General features: G+C 52.9%; 1 protein-coding gene across 2 annotated transcripts in view; it reads right to left on the reverse strand.

The window, feature by feature from the left end:
- CTIF (cap binding complex dependent translation initiation factor) overlaps window positions 1-14,401 on the reverse strand; it is a 324,153-nt gene that overhangs the window by 200,267 nt on the left and 109,485 nt on the right. For both annotated transcript variants that reach the window (XM_040264524.1, XM_040264525.1), the window contains exons 4-5: window positions 8,049-8,122; window positions 6,879-6,983 (exon numbers count right to left, since the gene is read on the reverse strand). In XM_040264524.1, the coding sequence (XP_040120458.1) occupies window positions 6,879-6,983; window positions 8,049-8,122 (179 nt within the window). The remainder of the gene's footprint in view (window positions 1-6,878; window positions 6,984-8,048; window positions 8,123-14,401) is intronic.

Genomic DNA, 14,401 nt, shown 5'->3' on the forward strand with positions numbered 1-14,401 from the left:
AAAAGGAGTATGTCAAGGCTGTATATTGTCACCCTGCTTATTTAACTTCTATGCAGAGTACATCATGAGAAACGCTGGGCTGGAAGAAGCACAAGCTGGAATCAAGATTGCTGGGAGAAATATCAATAACCTCAGATATGCAGATGACACCACCCTTATGGCAGAAAGCAAAGAAGAACTAAAGAGCCTCTTGATGAAAGTGAAAGAGAAGAGTGAAAAAGTTGGCTTAAAACTCAACATTCAGAAAACGAAGATCATGGCATCTGGTCCTATCACTTCAGGGCAAATAGATGGGGAAACAGTGGAAACAGTGTCAGACTTTATTTTTTGGGGCTCCAAAATCACTGCAGATGGTGATTACAGCCATGAAATTAAAAGACGCTTGCTCCTTGGAAGAAAAGTTATGACCAACCTAGATAGCATATTGAAAAGCAGAGACATTACTTTGCCAACAAAGGTCCATCTAGTCAAGGCTATGGTTTTTCCAGGTGTCATGTATGGATGAGAGAGTTGGACTGTGAAGAAAGCTGAGTGCCGAAGAATTGATGCTTTTGAACTGTGGTGTTGGAGAAGACTCTTGAGAGTCCCTTGGACTGCAAGGAGATCCAACCAGTCCATTCTAAGGGAGGTCAGTCTTGGGTGTTCTTTGGAAGGACTGATGCTAAAGCTGAAGCTCCAATACTCTGGCCACCTCATGCGAAGAGTTGACTCATTGGGAAAGACTTTGATGCTGGGAGGGATTGGGGGCAGGAGGAGAAGGGGACGACAGAGGATGAGATGGCTGGATGGCATCACCGACTTGATGGACGTGAGTCTGAGTGAACTCCGGGAGTTGGTGATGGACAGGGCGGCCTGGTGTGCTGGGATTCATGGGGTCGCAAAGAGTCGCACATGACTGAGTGACTGAACTGAACTGAACATCATATGGCAGTTGGAGGATTAAATTAGTCAATATACCGAAGTGCTTAGAACTGTGCTCAGCATACAGTAAACACTATTATAAATGTACATGCAGAGAATATATTGTAACAGTAAATACAGGCAATAATTAAGTAAAATTATAATAAAATAACAAGGTAAAAATATTAGTGCTACTAGGAATACTGCTACCACTATTACTGTCGTTGTTATTGTTACTGGGGCTGAGCAGCAGCGCAGTAACAGCACAGATTCTAGAGCCAACACAGTCTCATGCAAGTTACTCAATTTTTCTGCAAGTTTATCATCCTTTGAAATGCAAATAACAATAGTTCTTACCTCCTGAATCTGTGCTGAGTTTAGACGACGGGCGGCAAGCAGTTACACTGGGACTGGTGTATGCTCAGAGCCTAGTGAGTGTTACTCTCCACTTCTGCAATTATTTTCTCACAGTCGTGTCTGACTCTTTGCAACCTGGTAGACTGTAGCCCACCGAGCTCCTCTGTCCACGGGATTTCCCAGGTAAGGGTACTGGAGTGGGTTGCCATTTCCTTCCCCAGGCGATCTTCCCCACCCAGGGATCGAACCCAAACCTTCTGTATTGGCAGGCAGTTTCTTTACTACCACTGAGCCACCAGAGAAATGTATTATTATTAGCCCAGGTTGTGGCAAGAGCTGCCCAATGGGCTGGTGGCAGCGTTTTCCAGCTGCAGTTAATGCAACCCTCAAATTTCAGAGTAATCGGTTTATTTCATTAAATATTTCCACAGAATCTCTTGTGTTTGGGGATCTGCCGACCTTTCTTGGGGTCGTGGAAAATAAATCCCACGTGGCTCCTGCCCTCAGGCGGCTCACAGGAGTCCTTAACTCCGGACTAAGAGGGCGCTGAGCCTGAGCACCAGCAGGGGGCAGCACGAGATAAGCGAAGCGAAGCGAAGCGAAGCGACGTCGCTCAGTCGTGTCCGACTCTTTGCGACCCCATGGACTGTAGCCCAAAGTCCTACAGACTGAGAAGCCCTGGATCCCCAAGGGAAACCGTGGCTGCGAAACCCACCAGGGCTTGGGGAAGTCAGAGGGGAAGAGGCGGGGGTATGATCGACGCTCCCTTCAACACACGCTTCTGTCCTTGGGGGCTCTGTCTCGGGCTGGGCCCTCGGGGTCACAGGCCGGCAGCAAGAGCAGGGTGAGAGCGGCCGGAGCTCAGAGGAGCAGCACCCAGAGCGGCCCGGGGCGGAGGGAGCGGAGCTGGGAGGGGCGCTGGCCCAGCAGAGCATCTGGGAGAAAGTCCCAGGCAGAGGCCTGGAGCGAAACACCGGCAGCCAGCAAGAAGGCCCGGGTTCTAGCGGGAGGTGGGTGGGGGGCAAGCGTGGGGCCCAGGGGCAAGAGGAATTGCAGGGCCCGCTCTGGAAGCACAGCGCGGGTTCCGCCGGTGCAGCTGGGGTGGGAGAGGGGTGTCAGGGGACTTTCTTGCCCCTTCCGGCCCCACCCTAGTGGTGATGGTGCAGGACTGCAGAGCTGGACAGAGGTCTGGAGACATGCCTTTCAGCTAACAAATCTGCCTGGTAGAAACAGGCTGGCCCGCAAAGGAACCGACTGGTTGAAGTCACCTGTGTTCCCTGTGAGTCCTGGCAGCGCGGAAGGAGGGAACCGGAGACTCTGGCCGGTGGGAACGGCTAACCCCCCACCCCCAGGTCACGTGCACAGGACCGCACCTCTGACTCCAGCCCCACTCAGACACTTGCCTAGCTTGCCTGGGCCCTTTATTCTCACCTCAGCAGCCTCTAGGGTCCAATCAGCAGGGAGGGCTGCTGTCTCCCTAGGTCTAGGGCTCAGAACTCCCTGGAGGGCCAGGCACGTTGGAGGAGGTCTTAAGGTGGCTACAGACCAGCTGAGTCACTGCTGCCAACAGGGTTTCCAAGGCAACAGCCTTCTCTGATTTCTGTCCCTCCATGGAAACGTGGGCTGTGGGAAGCCTTGGCAACCGGGTGGTACCCTACTTCCAAGGGCTGCTGCAGAGGCTGGGTATGTCAAGCGCATCCCCAGTACTGCCAGACCCTAAGGGGGAACACGGCTCCTGGCTCAGCCACAAGGTGGCCACAGGGTGCTGCACCCAAACTCCCCAGCCACACAAGAGAGATGGGATTTGGCCAGAGAGCCAGTGGTAAGGAATCCGCCTGCCAATGCAGGAGACCCAAGAGACACGGGTTCGCTCCCTGGGTCAGGAAGATCCCCTTGAGGAAGAAATGGCAACTCACTCCAGTATTCTTGCCTGGGAAATCCCATGGACAGAGGAGTCTGGTGGGCTACAGTACATGGGCCAAAGAGTCGGACATGACAAAGTGTGCGTGCACACACACCCACACCCCCCCAGGTGTCACACACATACACACCCCCCAGGTGTCTCACACACACACACACCAGGTGTTTCACACACACACACACACACCAGGTGTCACACACACACACACCAGGTGTCACACACACACACACACCCCATGTGTCATACATACACACCCTCCAGGTGTCACACACACACACCAGGTGTCACACACATACACACACCAGGTATCTCACACACACACACGGTGTCTCTCACACACACACACACACACACACACACACACACACCCCATGTGTCTGGTGGGTGGGGAGACTGTCAGCCAATCTGGGCGGCTCCTCTCAGTGAGTAAGCCTGGTGATGAGTGGGTGTGGCCAGTTCCTCCAGATCCAGAAGGGACAAGGGCCCTCAGCAATAGGGGAACCTTTCTCTCTCTGGACAGTCATTTGTTACTGCTGCCAAACTGTATTTTGTTATGATGTTAATTTGCATGAACTGGTGCAGACACCTTCGGAAAACCTGGCTTCACCACTCGATCCCCACTAGACAGTCTCAGTCCATGAGGCAGTGTCATCACTTCTGTCCTCTGGGCCTCAGTTTCCCTAGTGGTTTCACCGTCCATGTGCTCCCAGGGGAAAGATGAGAGACAAGCGCGTCCCAGGGAAACGCCACGTCTCTCGGAAGCCTTCCCCAGACTGTGCATCAGCCCCCCTCCACCGCTGGCTTCTCTGCCCCGCTCTGCATTTACTTTATTTAACTTGCACCCAGCCCTTAGTTTACACTGGGTACTCTGAGTGTGTACACACAGTCTCAATTATGAATGGGCTCATGTCTCCTTTTAACAGTAGAGTGGATAAAAATACTTCTGAGAAGGGACTGTATGGTATACTGTGTGTGTTCCTCACCATTTGGGGACTCAGCCAGCCTTGTGACCAGGCTTCAGAGGTGCAAACTACTCCTTCCTTTCCCAAGGCACACTGGAAGCTCCAACTGGCCCACACTTCAGGGAAGGCAGGAGCATCACTTCTGCAGAAAAACAGCTCCTGAACTTGACCTGGGCAAAGGTCAGTTCAGTTCAGTCGCTCAGTTATGTCCGACTCTTTGTAACCCCATGAGCTGCAGCACACCAGGCCTCCCTGTCCATCACCAGTTCATGGAGCCTACCCAAACTCATGTCCATTGAGTCAGTGATGCCACCCAACCATCTCATCCTCTGTCGTCCCCTTCTCCTCCTGCCCTCAATCTTTACCAGCATCAGGGACTTTTCCAATGAGTCAGCTCTTCACATCAGGTGGCCAAAGTACTGGAGTTTCAGCTTCAGCATCAGTCCTTCCAATGAACATCCAGGACTGATCTCCTTTAAGATGGACTGGTTAGATCTCCTTGCAGGCCAAAGAACTCTCAAGAGTCTTCTCCAGCACAACAGTTCAAAAGCATCAATTCTTCGGCACTCAGCTTTCTTTATAGTCCAACTCTCACATCCATACGTGACTACTGGAAAAACCATAGCCTTAACTAGACGGACCTTTGTTGGCAAAGTAATGACTCTGCTTTTTAAAATGCTGTCTAGGTTGGTCATAACTTTCCTTCCAAGGAGTAAGTGTCTTTTGATTTCATGGCTATAGTCACCATCTGCAGTGATTTTGGAGCCCCCCAAAATGAAGTCTCTCACTGTTTTCACTGTTTCCTCATCTATTTGCTGTGAAGTGATGGGACCGGATGCCATGATCTTAGTTTTCTGAATGTTGAGCTTTAAGCCAACTTAAACTGAAGAAAGGTCAGCTTTCCTAAACTCAGAAGCCTGGAGGGCCCAGCCTTGTGTAGTCCAGCAGCTCAGGAGGAGATGCCCCCAGCACTGCCGAGGGGGAGGACGGAGGGGACGGTCAGCAGGTGAGCGGATGGACGGGCGTGAGTGAGGCAGGGTCAAGGAAGCCCTGCGGTTGGGTCTCTGCTTGGCACTATCTCCTCCTAACAGGGTGCCTCCATGTTCAAGGGCATCTCCTCTCTCCATCCCCAAAAATCATCCCAAAAGTTCGTATAGAAACCACACAAGCAGAGAGAGGACAGGGTCCCCTGGGAAAGTCTGATACAAGTGTCTGGGCCTCTGCCCCCCAAAATATGCATGCCATTTTACATAAAAAGTTAAGGGGATCAAGCCAACTCAAGGATACTCTGGTATCCTTGACCCTGAACACTGGATGGTATCAGAAGGACTTAAACCACGGTTCTGTTCCTGGGCAGGTTACTGTGCGTCTCCGAGCTGCGTTTCATCTTTGAAATAAGGATTCGAGCATCTCCCTCTCAGGTTTTGTCACTGACACTGCAAGGAGACCACTGCCAAGAGGGGGGTGACCACTTGGGGTGGGTGCGGTGGGCGGAGTTAGTGGCGGCCAGGTGAGATGCAGGAATGCAGCCCACAATGCCAGTTATATTTAGATCTGAAGTCACAGGGAGACAAGGGTGGTTGGGTAAGGACTGGAAGGAAGAAATAAAAAGCCATGGGTAGACTTTAAAAAAAATGGAAAACAACAAGTGTTGGTGAGAACGTGAAGAAATCGGATCCCCTGCATGCTGCTGCTGGCAATGTGAAATATTCAGCTGCTGTGGTAAACAATGTAGCTGTTCCTCAGAAAGTTCAAACATAGGATTACCATCTAGTTTGGGAACTAGAGAGAGGTGGTGGTTACACAGCATTCTCAATGTACTAAATGCCACTGAGTTGAATACCTTCAAAGGGTTAATAATATGTTATGTGAATTTTAAGTCAGCAGCACTGACTCAATGGACATGAGTTTGAGCAAGCTATGGGAGATGGTGAAGGAGAGGGAAGCCTGGTGTGCTACAGTCCATGGCATTGTAAAGAGTCGGACACGACTGAGTGATGGAACAACAACAAAAATTATTTTAAAAGTAAGGAAGAAAAGCAATCCGTCTCACACACCACCACCCCCCGCCCCATGTCTGTCTGGAGTCACTTTCCTGTCCAGAGTCAGCCCAGGCCCTGACACCATCTTTTTTTGGCCGAAACATACAGCATGCAGGATCTTAAGTCCTGGACCAGGGATCTAACTTGTTTCACCTGCAGAGCAAGCACAGAGTGCTAACCACTGGACTGCCCGGGAAGTCCCTGCAACCATCTCTCAAAGCAGAAGTGGACAGTGATGCGTGAACTAAGTAAAGGGGACAGTGAGGAAAACCAGCAGGGACCGCGGAGGCTCTTAGAGCGGGGGCTCTGGGGGAGCAGCAGCAGCATTTCCTGAGGACTCGTTAGACATGCAAACCCTCCGGGCCCCACCCCCCAGACCTCCTGAACCTGAGACCCTGGGGGTGGACCCATCCATCTCCGCTCCCATCAGCGGGTCTCAGCTGCTGCGCTGGACCACGGCCAAGCAGGGTCACTGTGAGAGGTCAGGAAGGCGAGCAGGCAGTATGGCTCACGGGGGCTGGGCAGTGAAGGGTGCAGGGGTCCAGGGAGAGGCCAGTGTACCTGCAGGTTTGAACCAGTGAGCCTCTCTGGGCATCAGCCTGCAGGGGAAAGGTCCCCCATCCCCCAGCTCCCGGAGGGACACAGCTGTCCCCCGCCTCACTGGCCGCTCTGTGAGAGCCCCTGGCTGCCGCTTACCCTTCCCGGTCGATGTGTGGCAGGGGCTGCTTGGGCGTGTGTCGAAGCTTCCTGTGAAACTGGGTGAAGTCCAGCTTTTCAGGCTGCAGGTCCCAGGTGGCACCACTAGAAGGCGAGAAAGGGGATGAGTCCCATTAGTGATGGAGATAAGACGCCCCAGGGGACACCCTGGGGGAGGCGCCAAGAGGGGAAGCAGCTCAGAAAGGGGTGGGCAGGAAGGGGAGGTGCCCACCGGCCACAGGCAGGGCCAGGTGGGGACCCCTCACTCGGAACAGAGCCTGGCACGTCAGCCCTGTGCTCACGGATCATGGGGCAGGGGCCTGCCTACGAAGCCTTCCCCTTCTTTAACCCTGCTCTGAGATAATGGATGCCTATAAAACACACAAGTGTGGGCCTGACCCCCGCTCTCAGCGAGCGGTCCCCCTAAAACACCAGAAAGTCTGGGGTTGAGTCTGTCAGTGGGGAAGCAGGGGGCCAAGTCCCCTGAGTACCGGTCTCGGGGGGAGACCGATGGCGCTTCCGTGCTGAGCAAGCCGGAGCCAGGGTGCGCCGGGAGCACACCCAGAGTTGACCAGCTCTGGGGCCGGGGGCACAGCTGAGCTAAAGGGTCATCTGTGGCTTGAGCTGTCACTCCCAAAAGGGACGGACACCATGACAGGTGCTCATCAGCAAACCCTTCAGGGGCACTGAGCCCACGTCCTCGGGAAGTCTGGCCAACGCCTGCCCTTGTGGCGTGGCCCATCAGAAACCTCCAAGAGCTGGAAGCACTGACAGTCCTTCCTTTTCTCCAGGCCTCTCCCTGGGGCAGCCCCCGCTCCACACCAGCTTGTCTAACATGTACCGGGCACCGCTCTGCTCTGTCCTCCACCTCCCCAGCACCGCCCCCCTCCCTGGGGTCGGACTAGGGCATCTGTCTCTCCCTTTCACACTCTTCTCTCTGCATCTTCTCGTCTCTCCTCTCCTTCCCTTGGACCCCACCCCAGCTGTCTCCTTCCTTCTCTCTCTCCCCTCCTTCCTTCAGCCTCATCCTCTCTACTTCACCCCCCTCCACTTCTAGGGCAACGAACTCTCAACATGAACTTGGCCCCCAAAGGGCCCCTCAGGGAATAAGGACCAGGAAGCCAGGGTCCCAGCTGGAGCCACACACACACAAGAGGAAGGGGAGCTCACCTGAAGGAATCGAAGGTGTTGGCAGCCCAGATATCTGTGCCCAGCATGTCCAGAGAGGTGTCTTTGCTGCCATTCTGGAAGACATGGAGGATGAAAGAGGGGCGTTATTTGCCCAGCCAGGACACGGAACAAGTGGGCAGAAGGCCCAATCCCAGAGAGGATGGCAGAGCCCTGTCCCCTTGAGCCGCCTGGACATTGGAGGGGGCCGCTGAAGGGTCCCAGCGGGTGTAAGCAGAGTGTATGAGTCAGGGGGACCCTGGCCTCCCCCAGGCACAGGCCCTCACTTCGACAGTGTTTGGCAGATCTGTGTGGTCAGGTGCAGGGCAGCCCAGGGCTCTGCCGTGCCAGCCCGTGGCTCCCTCCTCAAAGCCTCTGCACTGGTGAGCTGCCTCCAGCACTGCCAGTCTGATGGTGGGGCGTCTCCCCAGGCAGGGACTCTGTGGAGCCAGGCGCGCAGGAAGGTCTGCTGGGAGGCTGACTTCCTTTGGAATTAAGCCCCACACCCTGAAATCAGGCAGCATCAAGACACCCCCAAGGTGGTGGTTTAGTTGCTCCGGTCTTGTCCGATTCTTGCGACCCCAGGGACTGTAGCCCACCAGGCTCCTCTGTCCATGGGATTCTCCAAGCAAGAATACTGGAGGGGGTTACCATTTTCTTGTTCGGAGGATCTTTTTGACCAAGGCATCTCCTTGATCATAAGCAGACTCTTTACTGCTGAGCTACTAGAGAAGCCCAAGAAGCCCCCACGGACCAACAATTCCAGCAAAGGAACTTTTCTAATGCTCTGGTCTTTATCCTCTGATGTTCCCTATGTGATTCATCCCACAGACATGACCCGGCTTCTGCAATCTGCCCCTTGGCTGATGGTCTCTGCCACAAGTTTACCAGTTCCCCGTCTTTACTCCAGATGCCACCATCCCTCTTTGAAACTAAGCAGGATCCTATGGGGCCTTCCCAGAACAGACCCAACCTCCTCCTATGTTCCTCCCCCTGCCTCTTGTCTGTAGAAAGACTTTAGCCTCTTAGGCCTTTCCCAAGTTCCAAAGAGTAAATTTAACAGAGAAATGAGAAAATGCACAAGCAAGATAAAATAATAATAGCTTAGCCATTAAAAAAAATGCTAGGACCTTTAGTTCTTCCTCAAGGTCTACAGATAATATTCTGAATCATGTCCTTTGAGCTGCTCTGCAGACACTTAACCCCCACCAGGTGGAAGATGTTAACTGCATGTTGACCACAAGCACAGAGATTCCAGATGGGCTGGAACCAGAAGGCTGGTGATGCTGACGCCAAATTACCTCACCACCAACCAATCAGAAGAATGTCTTTGAGCTGATCACACACCTCACAACCCCCCTCCCTCACCCTGTCTTTAAAATCCTTTCCCTGAAGGCCTATGGGGACGTTGGGACTTTTAAGCACTAGTTCTCCTGGACACCTTACTTGGCAACCGCAATAAACGCTGCACGCTGCTTCATCACTTTGCTTCCCTGATAGCTCAGTTAGTAAAGAATCCACCTGCAATGTAGGAGACCCTAGTTCGATTCCTGGGTCGGGAAGAACCCCTGGAGAAGGGATAGGCTACCTACTCCAGTATTGGAGTGGGCTTCCCTTGTGGCTCAGCTGGTAAAGAATCCACCTGCAATGCAGGAGACCTGGGTTTGATCCCCTGGAGAAGGCAAAGGCTACCCACTCCAGTATTCCGGCCTGGAGAATTCCATGGGCTGCATAGCTATGTAGTCTATGGGGTAGCAAAGAGTTGGACACGACTGAGCGACTTTCACTTCACCTCACTTGGCCTCACCACAACCCAGAATCGGTACATTGGTTTTCGTGTACGTAGGCAAGCAGACCCAAGTTTGGCTCGGTAATGTCATGACCCCCACAGGCTTTTTTTCCATCACCACACTCTTTAAAAACAGTACTTCCACCTCGATTGAAGCTGACCATGTTCATGCCTTATAACCCAGGACTCCACTCCCAGGTACAAACACAGCCGAAATGTGCACAGATGTTCAGAAGCCATTTACAGCATAGAATACAGCACTGCCTCATTCATAATAGCTACCAGCTGGAGGCCACTGGAATGCCTAGCAACAGGTGAAACAGACAAATTAGCTGTGGTGTGTTCACATACTGGAATATGACACACAGTGAGAATAAACAAGCTAAAACAATACGCAGCAACAGAAATAAGCCCACAAGCGTAGAGGGGAATAAAAGAGTCTAGACACAAGAGCACCCACTCTCTGACTCAATTTATATAAAGTTCAAGAACAGGCAAACTAATGTATGGAGATGGAATTTGGACAGTAACTGGAAAAGGGCCTCAGGGGGTCCTGGGGGCTGGTAATGTCTGTTCTGAATCTAGGCGCTGCTTTCCTGAGTGTGTCCAGTTTGTGAAAATCCACTGAGCTGGATGCTCTTTCTTCTCTGGGTGCTATGACATTCTGGTTGGATTCCTGGTAGAATCCCCAGCTTTATTTTTATGATGATTCCGGGACTTGTCACTTCTCAGATCCGCAAGCTCATATACCAGGAAATCTTCCTTTGAGATCTTTCCACAGGCCTGGGCCTGGGCAGGTGCTGAGAACACAAAAGTGTTTCCCAGGCCTTGCTGGCGAAGAACGGCAGGGGATGACACACCCATGATAAATAGTCACTGATTCAAGCTGCCACAGTGGGGCCAAGGCATGGGCAACTTTCCTGAGGAACAGAGAGGGGCTCCCCTGAGTAAGGATTCGGGGGGTCAGGTGAGCAGAGGGAAAAGGAGGGGCACAGTCATCCTGGAAAAGGGGGCCAAGGGGTGGAAAGGGGCCCTGGAAGGACACGGTGAGGCATGCCGGGTGACCTGAAGACCTCCTGGGTTTGCACAGGGAGCCCAGCAGTGTGTCAAGGGGCCCCCCAGGCAGGCGAGTCAGTGGTCCCCAACATCACCCCCTCTTGGTCCTGGTCAGGGCCTACCAGGGGCCTCCCAAGTGCTCCTCAGTGATTGCTGTGGGTTGAACTGTGTCCCCGCCCCACCTTGCCAACACCATTATTCATACCCTTCAAGAGACTTTCACTGTCTTCCTCAAACAGGCGTTCTCCTCTTGTCATAATGACCCATGTGACCTCAGGGAAGTTACGTCACCATTTTAGACTTCAGAGTCCTCAGACTCGAATAAAAAGATACTTGAGCGTGAAGAGCCAACTGCTGTGGGTGGTTCCTCACTGGCACCTGTGCTGAGATCACCCCCTCTCCCACCAGTGGCAGACATCACTAATCAACTGCAGCCTGATTCACATCCTCTAATTAGGTGGCCGCTTGTGCTCCAGGATCAGTCCCTCTTGTCCTTCTGTGAACTGCCTTATCACCCTACCCACCCCAACTCCTGGTGTCCTGCTCGCTTCAAATGCAGCTTTGACATTGCAGGCAGCTGGAACGACTCACCTTCTATTAATATTAATCAACCCCCACATGAGGACAGCCTCCATCCTCCTGAGACGTCAACTGGCTTGTTCACGACACCCTTCCCAGGCCTCAAAGATAATTATCAGTAAATGCAGCATTTCCAAATGACTTCTAAAGCAAAGGTCAAAAAAAAAAAAAAAGATCAAACAAACCCAACCCTGCTTCCAAAGACGATACCCAGAGTGACGCTCACGCCTTCCTCCAGGACGGCCTTACAAATTCAGCTTACTTGGAGCGGACCACTGTTTTGTCATCACTCTCTTACACCCAGAGAATGTTAGATCTCCCCAAGTAAGATTTTTTTTCAAAACATTTTTATTGTGGCTCAATGCACATAATATAAGATCTACCACCTTAACCACTTTAACTGTACAGTTCAGTGGTACTAAATACATTTATAACATCGTGCAACCGTCAGCACCACCCATGCCCATAACGCCTCTCATCTTGAAAAACTGGAAGTCTATCCCCATTGAACAATAACTCCCCATTTTTCCCTCCCCTAGACCCTGACAGCCACTCTATTTTCTGTCTGTGATTTTGATGACTCTAAGTACCTTACACAAGTGTAACATCACAGTATTTGTCTGTTTCTGTGATTGGCTTACTTCACTTAACGTCACATCCTCACGGTTCATCCATGACCCCAACTACATTTTAAGCTCCTGAACTGCACCTGCCTTCTGTTCTTGTTCCCCCACAGTGGCCAAGCTGGGCACAGAGTAGGTCTACCTCCAATGCCTGCCAACTGGTGGAAGAGACTCCACCCCGAGAGGCAGAGGCCCTGCTGTCTCTGTGCCTGAAAGACTGATTCACAGATAAGGATGTCAGGATGGAGTGACCGCCCTGAGATCTGAGGCCCTGAAAGAAGGAGGAACATAGGATGGAGAGAGAACAACCATGAAAAAGGGAGGGAAAGCCGCAGCTACACCCGAGACTGTAAGCATCTCACTGGGAGGAGTGTGATTCATCTTGAAGGTAACTCATGAACACTCCAGTCAGTTCAGTTCAGTTGCTCAGTCGTATCCGACTCTTGGCAATCCCACGGACTGCAGCACAACAAGCTTCCCTGTCTATCACCAACTCCTGGAGCTTACTCAAACTCATGTCCGTCGAGTTGGTGATGCCATCCAGCCATCTCATCCTCTGTCGTCCCCTTCTCCTCCCGCCTTCAATCTTTCACCACCATCAGGGTCTTTTCCAATGAGTCAGTTCTTCACATCAGATATTCAAAGTATTGGCGCTTCAGCTTCAGCATCAGTCCTTCCAATAAATATTCAGAACTGATCTCCTTTAGGATGGACTGGTTGGATCTCCTTGCAGTCCAAGGGACTCTCAAGAGTCTTCTCCAGCACCACAGTCCAAATGCACATAAACCTCCCTCCTGGGCTGGAGGCTGGAGGTGGTGGCTATGAGACCAGCACCCCTCCTAGCAGAGAAAGGAGGCTCTCCACCACCTGCCCCGTGCAGGGAGCACCAACTGAGTGAAGTGCCTGGGCATCACAAACTCAGTCCCCAGCCTCTTCTGAAGCAGGTTCCCCGTCAGAGGACCTACCAGCCTCTGGATTCTGGGGGTCCAGGACAAGGCCCTGCTGGCTGCTGGTGGGGAAGAGTGACGGGGGGCAGCTGCAGGAGCTTCGCCCTGGGCCCCTGCGCAGGCGATTCCCTGTAAAGCGAGGCCCTGCCCCTTCAACCACGCGCTGCAGCACCGGCTCCATTCGGAGGCAAGAAGCCTCTATTTTTTTTCAGTACGTCATAGTTTATAGACGCCCTCCACACATTTCCTCATGTGTGTGAGTGACTGAGTGAAAGTTGCTCAGTCGTGTCTGTTTGTGACCTCATGGACTGCAGCCCACCAGGCTCCTCCGTCCATGGAATTCTCCAGGCTGGAATACTGGAGTGGGGAGCCGTTCCCTTCTCCAGGGGATCTTCCTGACGCAGGGACGGAACCCAGGTCTCCCACAATGCAGGCGGGTTAACTACCAACTGAACCAACGTGGAGTCCTCGTAATTCCCACCCACCCTCACAGCAACCCAGAGAACTTATTCCTGAGCTGATGGAGACAACCTGAGCCCTATTTTAAATGCCAAAAACCCTGAGACCACTGCAGTCTCTAGCAAACACCCTGCTACTCAACCGCCCCCCATCACCCTCTCATCAGCTCAACCTCTGGTTCAGCAAGCAGCACCCGCACCCAGTGGAAGCCTCCATCTCACCCCGACACTTCCACTCCTCACTCGGGTCTACCTCCTGCCTCCATTCCCTCCCCCAGAGCATGACTGATTCTCTGAGCTGAGGAACAGAAATGGCAGGACGAGCCCCTTTTAGACCAGGGGCCTGGAGCCCTGGCGTCCCACGGTCCCAGGGAAACAAAATGTGCACAGCATCCCTAGAGGAGGCAACGGCGCTGGGCAAGGACTCTTGGGGCCGCTAACAGTATGTGCCGAGGGCAGCAGGCAAGCCTGTGGCCTCTCTTGCTGAATACAATAGCAGGGTGACCCCCACTAAGGCCAGCGTCATAACAGGGCAGAGGGCCATGTCTGGAGAAGCCCACAGCGCAAATCCCAGTGACGGGGATGACTTACTTGTCGCTGCTCCCTTTGGCATGATGACTGCAGCACGTAACAAGAACCTGCGCGTCTGAGAGTGCTGGGCGATGGGACATGATACGCATATAATCACTGCATGAGACCTTTTATCACCCGGGGCTGGAGAAAGGGCCTGGCTCTTGGAAGCAAAGTCTGTGTCCTTCAAGTCTCAGCACAGGAAGGGAAGAGCCTCAGCCAGCAGAGACTCCCTTCCTGGTCCCTTGATGAAGCTGAGGTGGTGACCTAGCTGGTGCCCAGAGGGGCCAGGACTCACTGGTGGGGTGACTGCTGCCACTGAACTGACAGCCAG

Source organism: Oryx dammah, unplaced genomic scaffold (genome assembly GCF_014754425.2).
Source record: "Oryx dammah isolate SB20612 unplaced genomic scaffold, SCBI_Odam_1.1 HiC_scaffold_22, whole genome shotgun sequence".
In the NCBI taxonomy this organism is placed as follows: domain Eukaryota; kingdom Metazoa; phylum Chordata; class Mammalia; order Artiodactyla; family Bovidae; genus Oryx; species Oryx dammah.